Consider the following 21,504-nt stretch of genomic DNA (forward strand, 5'->3'; position numbering starts at 1 on the left):
CCCTTCCTCTGGGGAGGGACCATCACCACACCCCTCATTCCGACACTGAGATACGGTCAAACACTGGGAGGCGGTGGGGGCTGCCCGGGCTGCCCGTGTTTCCCTCCGCCGGTGCGGGGCCATGCAGGAAGTGGCAGCGGGAGCCATACGGGCACGTCCCGCAGCGCTGGAAGGTGCTGCACGGCTGCGTGCGGTACTTGGGGTGGCGGCGGAGCCCCCGCAGCTCCTCGGGGCCGTGGGCAAACTGACAGCGGGCACCATAGCGGCAACGGCCGGTAGCGGTAAAAGGGCGGCACAGTTCGGTCTTGTAGAGCGGGGACGGCGGCGAGGAGGGCGGTGACAAGGAGAAGCTGAACGGAGATTGAGGAGGGGAAAGCGACGGTGACAGCTGGGACGATTCGTTCGACGTCGGAGACAGAAGCGCCAGGCCGAGAGAGGAGAGCTGAGCCGATCTGCGAGACGGGAACGGCACCGGGACGGTCCCGGGCGGATCCGTGCCCAAAGTCAGCGCCGCCAAAGCCAGCAATGCGGTGTCGGAGGGCTGCGGGCGGGTCAGGCCGGGAGGAGCCCCGCGGAGCCGAGGAGAGAAACCGGGAGGGGGGGGGCACGGAGCGGCCGCTCGGAGCGCTGAGGGAGCGCAGGAGGCGGCCCAGCTCCGGGGACGGCGGGCACCACGGGGAGCGAGGAGGCAGCGGGGGCTCCGGGGACGGCTCGGAGGGAGGCTGACCGCAAAACGGGCCCTATAACGGAGAAACGGTCGGTGTCAGACGGCAGCGGGATCCGAGGGAAGCGAGGGGAGGGAGGGTGAAGAACAGGACGACGATCCGTACCTGACGCAGCGGCTCCGGAGCTGGGCCAGCTGTAGCGGCAGCCATGGCGATAGAAGAGGAAGAGCGGAACTGCCGGGCAGCGTTGAACCGCGGTGCTTTTCTAGTGGGGCGCTCCCGTGACGTCACGAAGGCGGGTGGGCGTGGCCGGAAGTTGGAGGGAGGTGCGGCCATGAGCTCAGCGCGTTTTGGGGGGAGATGGGGGCCGACGTCAGCAAAGGGGCGAGGAGGGGCGGCTCGGGGTGGGCTGGGCTGAGTCATCGTGCCGGGAACCGAGGATCGGCGCGTGGGGTGAGCGATGTCATTCACCTGGACTTGAGCAAGAACTTTTGACGCTGCCCCCCCCCCCTTCCACCGCGTCTTTCTCTCCAAAGGGAAGGGATGTGGATGCGATGGGTGCGGCGCTGGATGGATCAGTGGGGTCCTGGGCTCCATCAGCAGAGGGACGGGGAGGTGATCGTCCCCCTCTGCTCTGCTCTCGTGAGGCCCCGTCTGCAGCTCTGCGTCCAGGGCTGGAGCCCTCAGTGCAAGAAAGACAGAGAGAGCTTGGAGCCACGAAGATGATCAGGGGGCTGCAGCACCTCCACTGTGAAGACAAGCTGGGCTCGTTCAGCCTGGAGAAAGGAAGGTTGTGGGGTGACCGCACTGTAGCCTGCGGTGCCTAAAGGGAGCCTGCAGACAGGAGGGGAGTCAGCTCTTGGAAAGGGTTGGTAACAGCAGGATGAGGGGAAATGGTTGGAAGTTGAGGCAGGGCAGATGGAGGTTGGATGTCTGTGCTGTGAGAGCGGTGGAGGGGCTGAACAGCTGCCCAGAGAGGCTGTGATGCCCCGTCCATCCCTGGAGGTGTTGGAGGCCAGGCTGGATGGGGCCCTGGGCAGCCTGGTGTGGTGTTAAATGTGGAGGTTGGTGGCCCTGCGTGTGGCAGGGGGTTGGAGATTAATGATCCTTGAGGTCCCTTCCAGCCCTGGCTACAGGGACCCATAGAGACCCATAGATTCCCATAGGGACCTTTAGGGACTCGTAGACTCATAGTATGGCCTGGGTTGCAAAGACCCACAATGCTCATCCAGTTCCAACCCCCTGCTACGTGCAGGGCTGCCAGGAGACACAGAAGGACACATAGATTCCCAGAGACCCATAGATCCTCATAGGGACCTATAGACCTGTAGATCCCTCATAGGGACCCACAGACTCACAGAATGGCCTGGGTTGAAAAGGACCACGATGCTCATCCAGTTCCAACCCCCTGCTGTGTGCAGGTCACCGACCAGCAGCCCAGGCTGCCCAGAGCCACATCCAGCCTGGCCTTCAATGCCTGCAGGGATGGGGCATCCACAGCCTCCTTATTGAACCTCATGAGGTTTTCATGGGCCCACTTTTCCAGCCTGTCCAGGTGCATCTGGATGGCTTCCCTCCCTGCCAATGCATCGACTGCACCACTCAGCTTGGTGTCATCACGTTGCCTCTATATGGATGATCCCTCCCCCATCATCCACCTCAACGCACAGGCAATCCCCCCACACGTAGGGTGACACCCTCTACATATATCTGACCCTCACACCGCTTAGAAACAGCCCCCCAGGAATCCTCAGGGATGCTGCCATGCACGTGGGTGCCTTTATTGTTATTATTAAAGGAGTCCTACCCCCACGACCTCATCAGGGTCCCCCCGTGGGGGGCAGCTTGCCGGTGATCTTGTTGGCACCCTCCAGTAGGGCGTTGTGGATGTCCTTGGCGCCTGCAATCTGTGCCTTGATGAGGGGCAGGTACTGGTTGTAGGGCAGGCTCTCGCCGGCAGCCCCCTCGCCTTTGGGAGCCGCTGGCACCAACGCAGGTGCGTGCTTTGCACTGTCGAAGCTCTGTGAGAGGCACTCGTGCGCCAGGCGCTGGAGAGGGGGTGTCAGCAGAGAGGACATGGGGCTGCGTGTGCCGGGGGGGAGGGGGAAGGACAAGGAGTGTGCAAAGGATGTTGCCAAAGGAAAATGGGAAGTGAAAATGGGAGGGAGGGGGGGCGCAAAAAACAGCGCTTGGAAAGCCACTCACAAGGCAGAGCTCAAGCTGATCGCACAGTGCGTAGAACTCCTCCAGGCTCTTGTCAAAGCGTTGCAAGGCTCCGTCGGCGCTCTTTCTGCCCATGGGACACGGCCACCATCACCCCCACTGTCACCACATGGCCAGGGTGACACTGGGGGGCCAAGGAAGGGGGCCTAGAGAATGACTGTGGGGGGGGGGGAAGGGGAGAGGGAGCTTGTAGAGGCTGCTGGAGGCAGGGAGAGAAGCCTGGGGACTTTGGGTAGGACCCAGAGAAACCGGTGGGGGTCTTGGGGGGGGGGGGGGGGGGGGAGGGAAGATGCTGGGATGGGACTGGGGTCCGTAGGTGAGCACCCTGCCGGGCTCACTCACTGCCCGTTGTCGATGTTGGAGTTCTGCACCAGGTTCTGCGCCGCCACCTTCATCAGCGTCTGCGAGGCGAGCACAGCGGATCACATACGGCGGGATCCCACACCGCCGGCCCCCGGCTTCGTCCCCCAGCCCCGGGAACGGCTCGCCCGCCCCGATGGCTGAAGGCCCCGCCCCACACCGGCAGGCCCCGCCCACCTGCAGGCTTTCCTTCAGTTGCGGGATGAGCAGCCGGAATCGCTGCACCGGGTCGAAGTCCTGCGCCTGCGCGGCCGCCACCTGCGCCGGAAGCGGCGGTCCCGGTCCCGCTCCTTGTCCAGGTCCGGGAGCGGCGGACAGCGGCGGCGGTGCAGGCGCGGCTGGCGGTCCCGGCGGTGGCTGTGAGGGCGCCGCCATTTTCCCGCTGCTCCCTTCACTTCCGCTCCCAGTCGGCCTTGCGCGCGCCCGCGTCCGGAAGTGACGTCACACCCGAGGGCCCTCTCACCGACCGGAAGTCCTCCTCTCGCTTCCGGCCGCGGCTGTCCTGCTCGGTGCCTGCTCAGGGCCGCCGCCGCCTCCAGGCCCCGCCATGGCGCCCACCATCCAGACGCAGGCGCAGCGGGAGGAGCCGGGTCACCGGTACGTCACGGCCGTGACGTCACGAGCGAGGGGCGTGACGTCAGGGGGCTGCGGGGCTCCCCCCTCACGCCCCCTCCCTTCTCTGTCTCCCCACAGGCCCAGCTCCCACCGAACGCTGCCCGAGAGGTGAGGGGGGGCTCGGTCTCTAAAGGGGAGTCCAGGGGGGGTCCCTGTTCCCCCCCTCCCCCTGCTGACAGCGCTGCCTGCAGGTCGGGCGTGGTGTGCCGGGTGAAATACTGCAACAGCCTCCCCGACATCCCCTTCGACCCCAAGTTCATCACCTACCCCTTCGACCAGAACCGGTATGCTGGGGGCAATGGAGGTGGTGGGGTGCCGGGTTGTTTAGAAGCGAATTTTGGGTTCTTGGCGTGGTCCTGGGACCCGTCATCATCAGAAACAGGGCTGCCAGCAGGAACAGGGAATTAGTTGTCCCCCTGTACTCAGCTCTGGTGAGGCTGCACCTCGAGTGCTGTGTCCAGTTTTGGGCCCTCACTGCAAGAAAGACGTTGAGGCCCAGGAGCAGGTTCAAAGAAGGGCGACAAAGCTGGTGAGGGGTCTGGAGCACAATGGGGCCTTATGATGGGTGGCCGAAGGAGCTGGGATTGTTCAGTGTGGAGGAGGCCCAGGGGAGACCTTATTGCTCTCTATAACTACCTGAAGGGAGGTTGTAGTGAGCTGGAGGTCAGCCTCTTCTCTCTTGTAACAGTGATAGGACTGGAGGGAATGGCTTCAAACTGCACCAGGGGAGATTTAGGCTGGAGGTTAGGAAATACTGCTTTTCTGAAAGAGCGGTCAGGAACTGGAAATGGGCTGCACAGGGAGGTGGTGGAGCCTGGAGGTGTTCAAGGGATTTTGTGTTGAGGGACGTGGTTTAGTGAGAGCTGCTGGTGATGGGTGGACGGTTGGACTGGGTGATCTTGTCGGTCTTCTCCAACCTTGGTGTTTCTGTGATTCTACATCACGCCCTCCAGGTTCGTGCAGTACAAGGCCACGTCTCTGGAGAAGCAGCACAAGCACGACCTGCTGACTGAGCCTGACCTGGGTGTCACCATCGACCTCATCAACCCCGACACCTACCGCATCGACCCTGGTGGTGAGCTCAGCCCTTAGGGGTGTCCCTGCCCCTCGGTGGGAGGCGGAGGGGACCCAGGGCTGGGGGGGCATACTGGAGGATTTCTTTGGTAGTGCTCCTGGACCCGGCGGATGAGAAGCTGCTGGAGGAGGAGATCCAGGCACCCACCAGCTCCAAGAGGTAACGGCGTATTCAGGCCCTCCCTGGAACGGGTGGGGGGGAATAGATCTCCCCTCGGAATCCATCCTCTGTCACACCTGTGCCCCACCTGTGGCTCAGGTCACAGCAGCACGCGAAGGTGGTGCCATGGATGCGAAAGACCGAGTACATCTCCACCGAGTTCAACCGCTACGGCGTGTCCAACGAGAAACCCGAGGTCAAGTGAGTCTGAAGGAGGGTGCAGGAGGGGCACAACCTCCTCGTCCCCCTGCCCCCCGAACCTCCCCCGCTGCCGCTGTGCCCGTCCCTATCCAGGATCGGAGTCTCGGTGAAACAACAGTTCACAGAAGAAGAGATCTACAAAGACCGCGACAGCCAAATTGCCGCCATCGAGAAGACTTTTGAAGATGCTCAGAAAGCGGGTGAGAAGGGATTTGAGGGGGGGGATGGGGGCGGGTTGGGGTCTCCCACCCTGCTTTTGGGAGTCTTGACCCCATCCTGTGTGATTCTCCCCCCCCCCCTCCCAAATCCCCTCAGATCACACAGCACTACAGCAAACCTCGCGTCACCCCCATCGAAGTCATGCCCGTCTTCCCTGACTTCAAGGTAGGGTGTGGGGTGCATGGTGTGTGCTTAGGGGGGTTGGGGGGGGGGGGTTTGTTGTGGCCCCAAACACCTCTGCTTTTGTCCCTGCCCCAGATGTGGATCAATCCCTGTGCCCAAGTCATTTTTGACTCGGATCCAGCGCCGAAGGACACGAGCGGTGCTGCAGCACTGGAAATGATGTCCCAGGCCATGATCAGGTGAATAGGATGGAGCTGGACCCTGATTGCTGAGAAGGGGGGGGGTGACGGTTGCCCCCTACAGCTGCGTTAACATTTTCCTTCCCCCAGGGGGATGATGGACGAGGAGGGGAACCAGTTTGTGGCCTATTTCCTTCCTGTGGAGGAGACGCTGCGCAAACGGAAGAGGGATCAGGAGGAGGAGATGGACTACGCCCCCGAGGACGTGTATGGGGCAGTGGGGGCAGGGGGGCACCCTACAACAGAAGGCAAATCAAGAGTGCCTCTGGGTTTTTGTGGGGGGGGGTCTGGAAGAAGAAGGGAGGAGATGGTCTGACAGCAGAGAGGGACGGTTTGGAGGGGGGAGGTCCTGCCGTCCCAGTTAATTCTCGTCTCCTGACCTGCATTCCCTCACCAGGTACGACTACAAGATTGCACGTGAGTACAACTGGAACGTGAAAAACAAAGCCAGCAAGGGCTACGAGGAGAACTACTTCTTTATCTTCCGGGAGGGTGATGGCGTTTACTACAACGAGCTGGAGACCAGGTGAGGTTGGGAGCCTCACTTTGCAAAAGGGGGGGGGGGGGGAAGGATGATAACAGGGCTGCCTGACCCCCTCTGGCCCTCAGGGTGCGGCTGAGCAAGCGCAGAGCGCGGGGCAGGGGTGCAGTCAGGCACCAACGCAGTGCTGGTGGTGAAGCACCGCGACATGAACGAGAAGGAGCTGGAAGCACAAGTAGGACCCCCAGCAGCCCCCCCGACCCTTTGGGCCACCTTCTGCCTCCCCTCGCAGGGGGCAGCTGAGTGAGTTTTCCTTTGCAGGAGGCACGGAGGGCGCAGCTGGAGAACCACGAGCCTGAGGAAGAGGAGGAGGAGGAGATGGAGGCTGAGAAGGAGGCGGCAGGCTCAGGTGAGCAGCGCTGGGGGCAGGCAGCGCTCCTTCCATGGGGGTGGCCTTGCCTTGATGGCTCAGCTCTCGCTGATCTCTCCCTAGATGAAGAGCGGGAGAAAGGCAGCGAGAGCGAGGGAGCGGCGAGTGGCGATGAAGAAGAGGAGGCTGAAGGCTCCGGTGGCAGCAGCAGCGAGCAGGGAGGTTCAGCCCGCAGCGAGGACGAGGCAGAAGATGAAGAGGAGGAGGAGGCCAGGGGGGGCCCGGCGGGGGGGCAGCGATGCCGCCCCGCGCTGCCCGCGACCAGGAAGAGATCTTTGGCAGCGACGACGACGAGGATGAAGAAGAGGACGATGAGGAGGAAGAATCGGAAGGTGGGGGCAGTGAGGGGGGGCCGCCCCGCAGCCCCCGGCTCAGCCCCAGCGAAGCTTCAGATGACGAGAGCCCCAGTGAAGCCTCTGATTCTTCCAGCGACTGAAGTTGGGGGTGGGGGGGGGTCTGCGCCCCATTTCCACCCCCCCCACCCCCAGAAAAAGGCAGATGGGGGTTGGGTGGGTTATTTTTCGGTTTGGTTGTTGTTTTTTGTTGTTTTTTTTTTAATTTTATTTTTATTTTTATCTTTAATAACGTAGTCATGGTTACCAGCCATAGTCATAACAAAAGTTATTCATAATAAAATGTATCTAAAATAACGTTTCTATCTCGAGGGCCGTGGCGCTACGTGTACAAAGGGGGGGGGGGGGAGGCTGTACCGAGCGGGGCAAAGGGGGGGGGGGGGGGGGCAAGAGGTGCCAGGGCCAACCCATCCTCCCTGGGGTATCAATGTGTACCTAAATCAGGGGTGCATCATCTCCCCCCTCCCAGGGCACGGGGGGGGGACACAGCGACGTTGCACCCCGACCCTCCCCCATCACCCTTGGGGAGCTGCTTTTGCCGGGGCAAATAATATTAATATAATAATAATAATAATAATAATAATAATAATAAAGATAACGACGACGACGACAGAAAACAAAAACAGAAAAAAAAAAAAAAAATAAGGGGGGGGTTATTAAAAAATGTTAAACGCAACGAAAACTCAACTGAAAATGGGCCAGGAGAGCCCTGCCCCCACGTGCAGCCCCTGTAGTGTTCACAAGCCCTGCACACGCGTGCCCCCCCCCCCCCCCCCCCTCCCCTCCTCCAGCAAAGTCATTGGCCCCGGGAGCCCCCTTGGTTGTACAGGGATGAGGAACGTGCCCCCCCAGCCTGGCCTTAGTGGATAAAGGAGGGAGGGAATTCCCCATTTTCTCCCCCTTCCCCCCCCCCCCCCCCTCCAACCCCTCCCCGCCCCCCCCCCAAATAAAACATTTCAGGGCCCCCCCCAGGGTGGGGTCAATGATCACAGCACAGAGTGGGGTGGGGGGGAGGAGGAGGAGGAGGAGGAGGAGGGGGGAGCAACGGGTGCAGCACCCCTGTGGTAGGGGCAGGGCCGTCAGATGGTTGAGGTCTTGTCTGTGCCATCTGCAGGGAGACGGAGAAGCGGGTTGGGGGGGGGAGATGGAAGGGGCACCTCTGGCCAACCTCCCTTCTCCCACCCCTCCCCAGCCCCCCCTTCCTCCCTCCCCCCCCTCCTCCCTCCCCCCCCCTGCTCACCCCCCAGCGCGTGCTCCGTCATGCTCAGGCACAGTGACTCCAGCGTGGGGTTGATCTCTAAGTCCGTGCCAGGGACGGGACATTCTGTAGGGCCAAAGCAGGGGGGGAGGTAAAAAGAGGTGGGGGGGGAGAGAGGGAAAGGGGGCGGGGGGGGTGGGGAGAAGAAAAAGGGGGTGGGGGTGGGGGGGGGAAGAAGCAAAGGGGGCAGGGTGGGAGAAGAAAAGGGGGCAGGGAGTAGAAAAGGGGGCTGGGGGGGCGGGGGGGGGGGGGGAAAAGAAAAGGGGGAGAAGAAAAGGGTGGAGGGGAAAGTAGAAGAAAAGGGGGCTGGGAAGCAGAAGGGGCCGGGGGGGAGGGGGAAGCAGAGGGGGTCGGGTGGGGTGAAAAGGGGGCCGGGGGGAGGGGGGGGAAGCAGAAAAGGGGGCCGGGGGGGGGGGGGGGAGGGGGGGGAAGCAGAAAAGGGGGCCGGGGGGGGGGAAGTAGAAAAGGGGGCCGGGAAGCAGAGGGGGCTGGGGGGGGGGGGGGGGGGGGAAGAAAAGGGGGCTCGGGGGGGGGGGGGGGAAGAAAAGGGGGCTGGGGGGGGAGCAGAGGAGGCCGGGGGGGGCACACGATGCTGTTCTCCCCTCCCGACCCCAAGGTTCAGTTCAGACTTACCCTGGGGGAAGGCAAGCAGGGCCTGGGGTGAGGTGTGGACGGGCAGCGAGTGGGTGCGCTGCACCACGCTGCGGCTCCCCGGGGCACCACCAGCCCCCCCGCTGCTGAACCACAGGCTCTGGTGGATTGGGAGATAGATTGGGTGGTAAGATAAAGGCAGTGGGGGGGAGAAAAGGATGAGGGGGGGTGGGAAAGGGGCATCGGTAGCAAAATTAAAAGGCACCCCCATAAAGATCCCAGCATCCAGGGGCTCCTTTGGCTCCCATCTATAGAAGACCTCCCCCAGGCATGAAGAAAAAGACCCAGCCCCACCAGCTGGCGGTGACATCCTCCACATGCAGAGGATGATGCAGAAGATGAGGGGGACGAGGAGACCAGGGGGGGCAGCAATGTTCTCCCCCAACCATGAAAAACCCCTCACCTGGCAACGCCGCCCCTCCACCCCCAGACGTGGTTCCCATTGCAGGACCCTCCCCAAAAACCACCCCGATTCCCGAGGCCCCCATCGCCCTCCTTAGCAGGCTCTTAACTCCCACTTTAAAGCCATCATCCCCACTCTGGTCCCCTCAGCACCGTGGCCCCCCCTACAACACCCAGCTGCGTCGCCATCGCTCACCTGGCGTCCTTGAGCTCCAAGGGGGGCGGCACCGAGGGGAGGCCGTGGGGCAGGACCCCCCCCAGCAGGGCCCAGCAGCCCCATGCGGGCGGGGGGCAGCGCACGGGGGGGCAACGCAAAGGGGCGCTGCCCCCGCCGCCCCCCCGCCCCTCCCACAGAGCCAGCTATGGGGAGCGAGTTGGAGCCAAAGCCCCAGCTGTGGGCAGGAGGGAAACAAAGTGAGGGAACAGGACTGCACCCCTAAACCCCCCCCATGCTGCTCCCCCAGAAAAGACAGGGGATGATCCAGAATGCACCCAGGGGGGGTCTTTAAGCCCTTCAGGTAGAAAATGGGGCATCTACAGGACGGAAAGGGGCAGAGGGAGCACAGGGGACAAAGAGGAACCTTGAGGTGGGGGGGGTCCCAGGCTCACAGGGGGACACAAGTAAGGGAAAATTCAGGAGCTGGAGATCCCAGGGTGGGTGAATAAGGCACCAAGGGGAACAAAGCGGGTGTTGGGGTGAGGTCTGCATAGAATTGAGGCCCCCCCCACAAGCCCTCCTACCCTTTGGGAGGCCGGTAGCCCTGGCCATCAAGTGGCACCTTCTTGGGGAAGGCGCGGAGCAGCTTCAGGACCTGCTGCTTCCAAGACAAGAGCCTCTTCTTCTGCGTCTCCGTGAACGCCTGTGGGTGCAGGGGGGGCCCATGAGGGGGCTGGGATGCAATGCGAGGTCCTGTGGCCCCCCCCCCAAGACCCCCCAGCTCAATCCTACCTCGTGGCTCAGGCACTTCTCAAGGAGCTGGAGGTAACTCGTGATGTTCTCCTCATCCGGCCGTGACACCAGCAGCTGGGTGCAGACTGGGGGGCAGAGGGGGGGGGGACTTGACAAGGGTCCAGGGCACGGCGCTCCCTCCCCCCAAAGCAGTCCACCTCACAAAGTGGGGCCCTCACCTTTGCCCATGACACGAGTGAACTGCCCTGGGATGTCTCCATCAGGGACAGGGGCTGCAGGGGCCTCAGTGTCGGCAGCTGGGTGGGGGGCAAAGGCATCGGCAGCCCCTGGGGGAGCCCCGTCATGTGCTCCATTAGCAGGGGGGGCAGGTGGGGGCCTGAAGGCCTTGATGGGCGTCACCATGATCTGCTGCAGCTCCTGCAATGCCGTCCACAGGTTCCCACCTTCTAAGATGTCCTGAGGGGACACGGAGGCAAACAATTGTCACAGGAAGGGGCACGGGGCAGCCAAACAGCCCCGGAGACACCCAAGGGGCAAAAAGCATCTGAGATCATCAGGGACAACCCCCCTCCCTTCCAGGTACGTGGATGTGGGTGAGATCAGTTACACCCAGTGCCACGAGGGGGGACACAGAGGGTGAGAAAAGCCCAGAGCAAACAGAAGGCACCATTGGGGGGCACAAGGCCACCCCGCTCACCTTCTCCAGTGCTTTGAGAACGCTCTGCCGCTCCCGCAGCTTCTGGATGCTGAGTGCAATCTTGTGCCGCGCCCTTGGTGACGTTCTGCGGTGACAAGGGGGGGGACCAGCAGGGAACGTGAGGCACGTCCTAAGCCTGGAGGGGATGGAGGTTGAGGGAAGGGGGGGAGAGAATGCAGGGCAGCGCGGCTCACCTGCGACTCCAGGTGGTGTTCTGTCAGCGTCATCATCTCCTCGTACGTCATCTGGGAGAAGAGGGCTGCGTACTTGTGGAGCCTCAGACTCTTCAGCCAGGAGGGGACGTCTGAAGGGGGCAGCAGGATTTGGAGCGGGGAGGTGACAACAACACCCCCATCTCCGCATTTTCCTCCCCATCCCTCCCTTCCCAACCCCCTCCCCCCCCCCCCAGGAACACCCCCCTTCAAACCTTTCATGCCGCTGCCATCCTCCTGAAAGGTGTTGCGGCCACCGGTGGGCTCCTCGGTCTGCTCACTGCCCGAGGAGGCCACGCTGCTCTGGGGTGAGAGGGGGCGCGTGGTCGCCGAAGGGGGTGCGAGGGGGTCCTGGCTCCTCGCCCCCCCCCTGGCCATTCACCGCTGCCCCCCTGGGGGCTGCCAGGCACCAGCGACAGGGAGCGCTTCAGTGGGCTGGGGTGCAGCTGGCAGGGCAGCGCTGCGGAGAGGCGGCTGTTGGGTCCAGGTCCCACCCCACTCCTCCCACCCCCTCCAGTTGTTCCACCCCCATATTTCCTTTAGTCCCTCTTCTGGTCCCCGTTGCCCTCTTTAGCTTCCAGACTTATTTCCATCACCTCCTCGTATTTATATTCCCACCATCCCAGTTTCCCCCCTCTCCCCCCCTCCCCATCTTAAACACTCAGGTCCCCTTAACCCTTTTACCCCCTCCAGCCACCCCACTTTGTCCCTTCAGAACCCCTTCCGGTTCCCCATGCCCCCCACCCCCCCACAGCTCAGTTATTCTTTCCCACATCCCCTTGCGCTGCCCCCCCCCAGCCCCACTCACCTGTGCCCCCCAGGCCCATTGCCACTGCTGGGGGGGTGAAAAGGGGGGTGGCCGTTTTCCCGGGGAGCTGCTTCAGGCCAGGGGGGCCCAATCTCAGGGGGTCCGTGCTCAGGCCAGTCGTGGGGGGGCACGGCGGGGTGGGGGGGGGTGCAGCATCAGGGCGAGGAGGGGGACGTGGTGGCTGCGGGGGTTCCGGCCAAACGTTCCTCCAGGTGGCCCAGCCACAAGGCCAGCGCACTGCGGTCATCCAGGGTGGTGGCAGGGTGGATGAGGGCATAGGAAAGGAGCTGTCGGCTCTCCTCCACGCATCGGTTGCTCTCGATGGCGTAGGCCAGCACCTTCTGCAGCCGCTTCATGTACTCAGCCTTGGCAGCAGCATTGCCCGGCTGCAACAGGGGTAGGTGGGCCAGCAGCAGGGCCACTGCTGCCTCTGCTGGCTCCTGTGGCCACTGACTGATGGCAGCTGGGGAAGGCGAAGGAGCAATAGGTTAGGGGGAGCAAGAGGGGGATATTCCCCAGTCCGAGAGCAGCAGGGGAGGCAAAAACCTTCCAAGGATAACGACAGCATCTCAACCACCCCCCGGGGAGCAGCAAGAGGTGCGGAATCCCGGAGAAAGAGAGGGACCCCTCACCTCACACCATGCAGAATGGGAGTTCACCACCCACTGACTGCACCGAGAGCCCGTTTGGCCACCCAGACCCACAGCAATGGCATCTCGAGCCTTTCACCGAGACGTGCGTGGGCCAAAAAGGGGCGCCCAGAGCTGGGGCAGGAAGCTCCCACTCACCGGCACTATTGGCCTCAGCCTCGAGGAGGTGGATGTCAGCACAGTCGGCCAAAGAGTGCTCGAGGCAGAGCTGCAGGAAGCGTGCCTGGGTGCGGGTGACGCGCTTCAGCAGCGAAAGCAACGCCACGGTTTGCTCACATTCGTTCCAACCTTTGAACCACCCGGCCACGATCCCCACCTGGTCCCGGAACATCATGGCGAGTAGGGGGGGCAACGGCGGGGGAGGGGGAAGGGGGGGGAAAACACGGGCCCGGCCGTGCCCCCCCCCTCACATGGCGGCAGCACGGGGGCCGCGAAGGGGCCTGAAGTCGCTCTCGGTGGCCCCCGGGGCCGGCGTGGGCATGGGGTGGGCTGGAGGCCCCGAGGGCTGCGGTCGGGCCTCGTCGGGTGCGCAGAGAGAACCTCGGAGATCCCTAAGGAGAAAAGGGGCTGAGAATGGCAACGGGAAAAGGAACGCGAGCACCTCAAGGCCCGGCACCGCCGAGGGTCGCACGCTTTGGGAGAAGGGAGCGGAGCTACGCAGGAACCGGAGCAGCTCCGGGGCAGCGGGGCCCGCCCGAGGGCGGAGGCGGCACCGGGGAGCGGTCACGCGAGGCCCGATCCGGGAAGGCCGCAACCGGAGAGGTACGGAAGTGTAGGCCGCGAGGAGAGGCCGGAGCCCGGCCCGAGGATCCGAAGGGGCGGAAAAGCCGAAGCCCAGGCCCGGCTCCGCACTCACCGCCGCCACCGCAGCTGCACTCACAGGCGCCGTCGCCGCCGCGCAACGTCAACGCGCACGGCACGCACGGTGCGTCACCACGCCACCGCGCATGCGCCTCCCGCCTCGCCCCGCCTCTTCCGCTGCCCTCGCGGCTGCAGCCAATGAAACGCAGTGGGGCGGGGAGGCGACATCCGGCAGAGGTTTGCCCCGCCCCCTTCGCCCCGCTCCGATTTCTCATTGGACGGCGGTGCTGCCAATGGGATGGAGCCAGGCGGAGGGGAGAGGGCAGTAAATATGGCCACGCCCCTTTGCGCAGGCTCCGCCCCCACCGCGGGCACGCCGAGCGCTGCGAGGGCGTGGCCCGACTGAGGGGCGTGGTCTATAAAGGGGAAAGTGGGCGTGGCTTGCAGGGGGCGTGGTCTCGCAGGAGGCGGAGCCTCGGCCGCCGCGGAGCCGTCGCGCGGTGCTGCCGTCCACGCGGCCCCACGCACCGTGTGGGACCCCCGGTGCGGGAAAGCGGCCCCGCCCCGCCCCGCCCCACTCCGCTCCGCCCCGCCCCGCCCCGCCCCGGCGGCGCTGCGGCTCCGAGCGGCGGCCCTGGGCCGGCTCCGGGCACGGCGGGCCCATCCCGCTCCGCCCGCACAGCCACCAGCCGTCACTCCCCGCCCCGCCGGACCGGGGCCGCCCCCGTCTATGGGTCGTCGCCGGGGCGAGGCCTGAACGGGCCCCGAACGCCCGGAGCCGCGATGGGAGTGGCCGTGGGCTGAGCCCTCACCCAGGTACCTCGGGGAGGGGAGGGAACCTCGGGATGCGGGGATGGATGGGGGGAGCGGGGGGATGGATGGGCCGGGCTGGGTGGTACCGGGCCGTACTGGGCCGTACTGGGCCGTACTGGGCTGCTTTGGGTGGATCTGGGCCGTGTTGGGCCTTATTGGGTGGTGCTGGGCTGTATTGTGATGTGCTGGACTATACTGGGCAGCGCTGGGTTATACTGGGTGGTACCAGAGCCTAGTGGGCAACGATGGGCTGTGATGCTTTATACTGGGCTGTCTTGGGCCTTACTGGGCAGTACTGGGATGTGCTGCTCTATACTGGGCTATACTGGGACCTGTTGGCCCCTGCTGGGCTGTACTGGGCGGTACTGGGATGTGCTGCTCTATACTGGGCTATACTGGGACCTGTTGGCCCCTGCTGGGCTGTACTGGGCGGTACTGGGATGTGCTGCTCTATACTGGGCTATACTGGGACCTGTTGGCCCCTGCTGGGCTGTACTGGGCGGTACTGGGATGTGCTGCTCTATACTGGGCTATACTGGGACCTGTTGGCCCCTGCTGGGCTGTACTGGGCAGCAGGGGGCCATACAGGGCTATACTGGGAGGTAATGGGTTGAGCTGGGTTATACTGGGCAGCACTGGAACCTCTGCTAGGCAGTACTGGGTTGTGCTACTCTATACTGGGAGGTACTGGGACCTGCTGTGCTGTACTGGACCCTGCTGAGCAGCACTGTTCTGTACTGGGTGGCACTGGGAAGTACTGGGCTGTGCTGAGCCTCACTGCAGTGTTCTGGTCCCCACTGGGTCTTACTGGGCAGTACTGGGTTGTGCTGGGATGGACCTTGTTGAGTTACACTGGCATAATATTGGGCTTTCTTTACTGGGCTGTGCTGAGTTCTGCTGGACCGCGTTGTGCCTTCCTGGGCTGTACTGGGCTACAACTGGGCCATACAGGACAGTACTGAGCTCTTTGGAGTTGTGCTGGGTCCCACTGCATTATGCTGGGCGATGCTGGTCAGTGCTGAGTTGTGCTGGGCCTTGCTCTGGGGTAGGGCCATACTGGGCTGCGCTCAGTCTTACTGGTGGCACTGGTCTCACTGAGCGGTGCTGTCTTGTACTGGGCCATGTGAGACTTACACTGGGTCACGCTGGTTTACGTAGGGCTGCGTTGGGCTGGACAGGGCTGTGCTGGGCTTAGGTTGGGCTCTGTCGGTTTATACTGGGCCATACTGGGCTGCATCGGATCATCCTGGGCGATACTGGCCCATACTGGGACCATTTTGGTTTGTGCTGGGCCAGAGAGGGCTATACTGAGGCATACTGGGCCATACTGGGCCATCCTGCACTACGTTGCACTGCTATGACTTGTACTGGTCTACACTGGGCTGTGCCCACACTGACCATACTGGGTCGTGTTAGGAATATACTGGGCTGTACTGGGCTTTTCTGTGCTGTTCCAGGCCTTCCTGGGTCATACAGGGCTGTACAGAGGCGTAGTGGGACGTACTGGTGTGTACTGGTCCATACTGGTTCATCCCCTCTCCCACAGGCCCTGTGGCAGCACCCAGTCGGGATCAAGATGGAGCTGTGAGAGGAGGTACTGAGCTTAATGGGGTCGCTGGTGGGATTGCGATGGGAGCCACACACAGGATCCCATACAGGATCAGAGGGGGTGGCGCAAAGGGTTACAGGGTCATGCGGGATCGCGTGTGGGATCGCTCGGGATCACACACAGGGCCACGTGGGAGTGGGGGCAGGAGCACAGGGGATCGTGTGTGGGATCACAGATGGGATTGTTTGACGTGGGATTACGGGACCGTGGAATCACACGCGTGGGGTGACGCCTGGGATCACGCAGGATTAACATTGCAGGGTCACATGGGAACGCTTTACCCGGGGTGATGGGATCACACGCCGCGTTGCATGTGGATCACACGCACACGTAGGGCCGGGTGTGGGATCACACGTGGGATTAGGGGCTCGCAGTCGGGATAGCGTGGGATGGTCTGACGCGGGCTCACCCCCAGGCCGGCGCAGGATGGCGAAGCTGCTGGTGCCGCTGGTGGTGCTGGGGGCGGTGGCTCAGCGTTGCCCCCCGCGCTGCCTCTGCCCCGCGGCCGCCCCCAGCCCCACTCTGCTGTGCGCCCGCACGGGGCTGCTGGCGGTGCCTCCCAGCCTGGACCGCGGAGCCGTGGAGCTGCGCCTGGCCGACAACTTCATCGGCTCCGTGGGCCGCGCCGACTTCGCCAACATGAGCAGCCTGGTTCACCTGACGCTGTCGCGCAATGGGCTGCGCCGTTTGGCGCCCGGTGCTTTTGCTGACCTGCGGGCGCTGCGGGCGCTGCACCTGGACGGCAACCGGCTGCCGGCGCTCAGCGGCCCGCAGCTGCGCGGCTTGGCCAGCCTGCGGCACCTCATCCTGGCCAACAACCAGCTGGCCGCCATCGAGCCCGCCGCCTTCGCCGCCTTCGCCGCCACCGTGGAGGATTTGGATCTGTCTCACAACAACCTGCCGGCTCTGCCCTGGGAGGCGGTGGCGGCCATGGCCAGCCTGGCCACGCTGACTCTGGACCACAACCTGCTGGAGCGCGTCCCCGCCACGGCGCTCAGCCGCCTGCCGCGCTTGGCCCGTCTAGACCTGACCGCCAACCGCCTGCGGGCGCTGCCCCCGGTACCGGGCCCGCCGGGGCCCAGCCTGGCAGCGGGAGGCAACCCGTTACACTGCAACTGTGAGCTGCTGTGGCTGCGGCGCCTGGCACGGCCTGACGGGTTGGAGAGCTGCGCCTCTCCGCCGTCGCTCGCCGGCCGCCTGCTCTGGGCTGTGCCCGAGGAAGAGCTGGCGTGCCGCGCTCCCCACATCGCCGGAGCGGCCGCCAGTCCCAGCGCGGTGCTGGAAGGGCAACCGCTGCGTCTGGGCTGTGCGGCCAACGGGGATCCCCCGCCCGCCCTGCACTGGTTGGGCCCCGATGGGCGTTTGGTGCAGAACGGCTCGCGGCGAGCCTTGGGTGCCGACGGCTCCTTGCAGCTGCGTGTGGCCACATTGCGCGACCACGGCGCCTTCACCTGCGTGGCGTCCAACGCTGCCGGGGAGGCCGCTGCGCGCGTGGAGGTGGCGGTGCTGCCGTTGCCGGTGCCTCACCGGCACGGGGATGGAGACGGGGAAGCTCAGGCCGGTCCCGGCCCCTCGGATATGGCGCGGGCTGGAGCCAACGAATCGCTGTCGGTGGGCGCGGAGCGACGCATCGTGGCAGCGGATCTGACGGCATCGTCGGCGCGTATCCGCTGGCTGCCGCAGCGCCACGTGCCTGGGCTGCGCATGTTCCAGATCCAGTACAACAGCTCCATCGACGACTCGCTTGTCTACAGGTTTGGGCTGCGAGGCGTTCCGGAATGTGGGGAGGGGGGATGCGAGGCTGCAGGATGTGGGGGTTGATGGCGTTGGTGGTGCGTTGTGGCGCTGCTCGGATGTGTGGGACCACGGGGCGTTGTGTGGTGTTGCACGGAGCTGCCAGGCATGGCGAGGTGTCGCTCGAGGGCGTTGCAGAGCATGGCTCGGGCCTGGGGGTGTTGCACGGAGCAGCGCTGCGCTGTAGGGCTTTGCATGGGAGTCACAGAATCATAGAATGGCCAGGGTTGGAAGGGGCCTCAAGGATCGGGAAGCTCCTCTGCCACATGCGGGGCCACCATCCTCCACCTTTAATGCCAGCCCAGGCTGCCCTGGGCTCCATCCAACCTGGGAGTCGCAGGACAGGAGAGCGTTTGTGGGGTCACTGCATGGGATTGCGGGGTCACGGGGCTCCGCATGGCATCGCACGGGGCTGCGAGGCATCGCATGGCACGGCGCCGACCCAGGGGCGTGCAGAGCATCGCACGGCGCCGCGGAGCACCGCAGGGCATCGCACGGGGCTGCGCCGTGCCTCTCAACGCCGCAGGGGCCGCGTGGAGCCGCGGAGCGGCGTGATGCGTTGCGGGGACCCTGAGCCGCCCCCTCCACCCCCCACCCTCTTCCACCCCCCCTTCCCCGCAGGTTGCTGCCCCCGTCCAGCCGGAGCTTCGTGCTGCGGGATTTGGCCGCTGGCCGCGAATACGACCTGTGCGTCTCCGCGCTCTACGCCGAAGGCACCGCGGCACCGCCCGCGTCCCGGGCTCTGGGCTGCGTCCGTTTCGCCACCGCTGGGGGGACGCCGGGCTGCGCCGCCCCCCGGCCCCATTTCCTGGGGGGCACCGTCATCATCGTCATCGGTGCCGCCATCGCCGCCTCCGTCCTCGTCTTCATCCTCATTCTCACCGCTCGCTACAAAGCCGCCCGCCGTCCTCCCGCCGCCGTCGCCAGCGTCTGCTCGCAGACCAACGGCACCCACAGAGCCCCGGAGCCCGAACCGCCTCCGCCGCAGCCCTTAGCGGTTCCTCCGGCGCCTCCGGTTCTGAGCGCACCCGGCGGCTCCCGTGCGTTGTTTCCCAGCCACAGCTTCCCTCGGCGCGCCCGGACTCGGCGGCACGGATCGCTGCCGCGCCTCGATGCGCCCGACGCGCTGCCAGCGCTGCGCCCGTCCTTCGGCAGCACCCACTGGATGTTGGAGAGCACCGTCTGACGGGGGGGCGGCACCCCGGGGCGCTGGAGGCGGCTCTGGAGGTGCCCCCGGGTGCGCTCTTGGGTGCCAAAAGCGGCTCCGGGTGCCGCTGAGCGCCTTTGGGTGCCCTTAGGGGCTGGAAGGCAGAGCGGGGTGCTTTTCTGCGCCTTCGAATGCCCGTGGACCTTTGGGTGCCGAAATGCAGCCTTGGGTGCCTCCCAGCTTCAATAGGTGCCAGTGGACGTGGGGGGGTCTAAGTGTGCCCTTGGATGCCCCTCTGCACCTTCAGGTGCTCTGCTGCACCCCTGGGTGCCAGTGGACCCTTTGGGAGTCCGAATGCACCCTGGGCTCTGGTGCACCCACGGGTGCAGCTCTGGGTGCTGGAAGCGGGCTCCAGGTGCTGGTGAGCTGCGGGGGCTTGAAAACGGCTGGGGGGGGGGGGGGGTTGGGGGGAGAGTGGGGCTCCTCTGCACCCGTGGGTGCCCCAACGAAGTATTGGGTGCCAGCGAACACGGGGGGTCCAAATACACACTTGGATGCCCCTCAGCACCTTTAGGTGTTCCTCTGCACCCCTGGGTGCCAACGGATACCGCGGGTCCCAATGCCTCGGGGCACCCGGACACCCACGGGTGCCCCCGTGCAGCCTCAGCACCTTTGGGTGCCCCCACCATATGCACCCACTTGTTAACCCCCCCCCCCCACCAGCCCCCCGGGGCGCCCCTGGGTGCTTCCCCCTCCTCGCTCCCCCCCTCCCCCCCCCCCCCCAACAACCCCGACACACGTTGCGCCCGGCCCCCCCCGCGGTGCCTTCGGCCGGGTGGCGGCGGGGGGGCCCCGCGCAAGCCCCCGCAATGTCTGCACAGATGACACGAGCCCCGCAGCCCCCCCCCCCCCGATCTGGCTGGTCTGGATACCCCCGCGGGGGTCGGGCCCCCCCCCGCGACAGCCCTCCTCTACCCCCCCCCCCCCATGCCCTATCTGTCCCCCAGTATCCCCTCGACTCGTTTCTCCCCTCCTTCCGAAGTCCCATTTCTTCTCCCACCCCCATCGTTACCCCCCACCCCCCCACCAGCCGCCCCCGGGCCCCCCCGGCCCTCCGCAGTGTTTAACACAAGTTTTTACATTAAAAACCTGTGCCCCCCCCCCCCCCCCCCCCAACCCGGGGCCATTAAACCTTTTGTGTGTGAAGCGCAGAGGGAACCGCTCTTCTGTTTTGGTGGGGGGGGGGGGGGGGGGGGGGGAAGTGGGCGCTCCCCCCGGCGCAGACCGCGCCTGATATGCAAATGAGAGGCGGGGCCACGGCAGCAGGGGGGGGGGGGGGTGTTGCGGTTGCCAGACGGGCGAGCCTTGGGTTCATTACTATGCAAATGAGGGGCGTGGCTGAATGCCCCCCACTTCTTTCCTCGCCCTCTGCTGCTTCCTACCGCTAATTACCCGCTGCCGTCGGTGGAGGTGAGGGGTCAAGGAGACGTCGGCAGCCGCCTGGCCTCGTCCCCCCCCCCCCCCCGTCACATCGGATCCCGGCCTTGTGCCCCCCCCGCCACGGCTGGGAACGGCCCAGGTGCGGCTTTTGGCACAGGGGGAAGGGGGGACACCGTGTCCTTTTGCGGTGACATCTGGGTTCGCTCCCAGGCTTGGTGGTCCCGGGAGGGGGGGGGGGGGGGTTGGGATGGGGGGGAGAAGGTCAGGCCTGTGCAGCTGGGTCCCTTCCCAGGAAGGACAGGGCGGCACGTGGAGTGGGAGCAGACACGTGGTGGTTTCCCGTCCTTCCCGCATCCTTGGGATCGGGTATAACTGGGCACCGGTTGCGGGGGAAGGAACGACGAGATGGCGGCGGTGCTGGCTGTGGTGCTGGCGGCGGTGCTGGCGGTGTGCGGGGCTGAGTGCCCGACCGCGGCCGATCTGAAGCCGGACAACGGCACGCAGCTCTGCGCTCAGCTCTACACCCAGAACAGCGTTTACTACGACGAATGCTGCACCGGCAGTTCGCTCAGCGTGCTTCCAGATGACGACGTCCCCTACATGCCCACGGGTTGGTCCGGCAAAGTCTCCTCGTTGGTGGTGGGAAAGCGTTGCGAGCTGAAGGTCTGGTCCAAGGCTGGGAAGTCAGGCACCAAAAAGACCTTTTCGGCAGGCTCTTTCCCGAGGCTGCAGGAGGTGCGAAGGGGGCTCTTCCTGAACTGGAATAATGCCATCAGGTCCTACTACTGTAAGTGCAGCTGAGCAGGGCACAGGGCCGCTCGGGGCTGCTCCACGCAGCGTGGGGTCAACGTGGGGTAGAACCAGTCAATGTGGGTCAACACCAGTCAACGTAGGTCAACATGCACCAACATGGGGTAACATCAGTCAATGTGGGGCAGAACCACTCAGCGTGGGTCAACACCAGTCAATGTGGGTCAACATACACCAACATAGGGTAACATCAGTCAACGTGGGGCAGAACCACTCAGAATGGGTCAACACCAGTCAATGTGGGTCAACATGCACCAACATGGGGTAACATCAGTCAACGTGGGTCAACGTGGGGCAGAACCACTCAGCGTGGGTCAACATCACTCAGCGTAGGTCAACACCAGTAAACGTGGGTCAAC

General features: G+C 64.6%; 5 protein-coding genes across 7 annotated transcripts; 3 read left to right on the forward strand and 2 right to left on the reverse strand.

Annotated features, from left to right (window-relative positions):
* Nucleotides 1–2,412: 2,412 nt before the first annotated feature.
* On the reverse strand, nucleotides 2,413–3,737 carry MED29 (mediator complex subunit 29). Of its 2 annotated transcripts, none has more exons than XM_048930283.1 (4): nucleotides 3,426–3,737; nucleotides 3,231–3,289; nucleotides 2,871–2,955; nucleotides 2,413–2,747 (listed from the first exon to the last, which is right to left on the reverse strand). In XM_048930283.1, the coding sequence occupies exons 1-4, from the start codon at nucleotides 3,621–3,623 to the stop codon at nucleotides 2,469–2,471; spliced, it is 621 nt and encodes a 206-aa protein (XP_048786240.1). In that variant the 5' UTR covers nucleotides 3,624–3,737; the 3' UTR covers nucleotides 2,413–2,468. The 2 variants fall into 2 exon arrangements, with proteins under 2 accessions (XP_048786240.1, XP_048786241.1); XM_048930284.1 differs by having other exon boundaries at nucleotides 2,413–2,713; nucleotides 3,426–3,734.
* On the forward strand, nucleotides 3,678–7,251 carry PAF1 (PAF1 homolog, Paf1/RNA polymerase II complex component). The gene is given in 17 exon segments (XM_048930282.1): nucleotides 3,678–3,845; nucleotides 3,942–3,971; nucleotides 4,055–4,147; nucleotides 4,817–4,938; nucleotides 5,031–5,097; nucleotides 5,197–5,298; nucleotides 5,392–5,496; nucleotides 5,613–5,682; nucleotides 5,776–5,879; nucleotides 5,970–6,086; nucleotides 6,277–6,405; nucleotides 6,489–6,516; nucleotides 6,518–6,595; nucleotides 6,682–6,769; nucleotides 6,854–7,005; nucleotides 7,007–7,036; nucleotides 7,038–7,251. Coding segments are annotated over 17 exon segments (1,554 nt in total). The 5' UTR covers nucleotides 3,678–3,795; the 3' UTR covers nucleotides 7,227–7,251.
* Nucleotides 7,252–8,098: 847 nt separating this feature from the next.
* Nucleotides 8,099–13,623, reverse strand: SAMD4B (sterile alpha motif domain containing 4B). Its single transcript, XM_048930288.1, is given in 14 exon segments — nucleotides 8,099–8,251; nucleotides 8,384–8,467; nucleotides 9,035–9,152; nucleotides 9,651–9,846; nucleotides 10,196–10,314; nucleotides 10,404–10,489; nucleotides 10,583–10,820; nucleotides 11,062–11,131; nucleotides 11,133–11,146; nucleotides 11,256–11,365; nucleotides 11,489–11,594; nucleotides 11,597–11,771; nucleotides 12,082–12,544; nucleotides 12,870–13,623. Coding segments are annotated over 14 exon segments (2,004 nt in total). The 5' UTR covers nucleotides 13,066–13,623; the 3' UTR covers nucleotides 8,099–8,222.
* Nucleotides 13,624–14,130: 507 nt separating this feature from the next.
* LRFN1 (leucine rich repeat and fibronectin type III domain containing 1) lies at nucleotides 14,131–19,349 on the forward strand. 2 transcript variants are annotated; one of them, XM_048930272.1, is made up of 4 exons: nucleotides 14,131–14,348; nucleotides 15,803–15,939; nucleotides 16,370–17,708; nucleotides 18,370–19,349. In XM_048930272.1, the coding sequence occupies exons 3-4, from the start codon at nucleotides 16,381–16,383 to the stop codon at nucleotides 18,932–18,934; spliced, it is 1,893 nt and encodes a 630-aa protein (XP_048786229.1). In that variant the 5' UTR covers nucleotides 14,131–14,348; nucleotides 15,803–15,939; nucleotides 16,370–16,380; the 3' UTR covers nucleotides 18,935–19,349. The 2 variants fall into 2 exon arrangements, with proteins under 2 accessions (XP_048786229.1, XP_048786228.1); XM_048930271.1 differs by having other exon boundaries at nucleotides 15,892–15,939.
* A 910-nt stretch (nucleotides 19,350–20,259) lies between these two features.
* Nucleotides 20,260–21,266, forward strand: SYCN (syncollin). Its single transcript, XM_048930277.1, has 2 exons — nucleotides 20,260–20,474; nucleotides 20,628–21,266. Exon 2 carries the CDS (start codon nucleotides 20,741–20,743, stop codon nucleotides 21,134–21,136), a length of 396 nt encoding a protein of 131 aa, XP_048786234.1. The 5' UTR covers nucleotides 20,260–20,474; nucleotides 20,628–20,740; the 3' UTR covers nucleotides 21,137–21,266.
* Nucleotides 21,267–21,504: the final 238 nt, after the last annotated feature.

This window comes from Lagopus muta, chromosome 37 (genome assembly GCF_023343835.1).
Source record: "Lagopus muta isolate bLagMut1 chromosome 37, bLagMut1 primary, whole genome shotgun sequence".
Lineage (NCBI taxonomy): Eukaryota > Metazoa > Chordata > Aves > Galliformes > Phasianidae > Lagopus > Lagopus muta.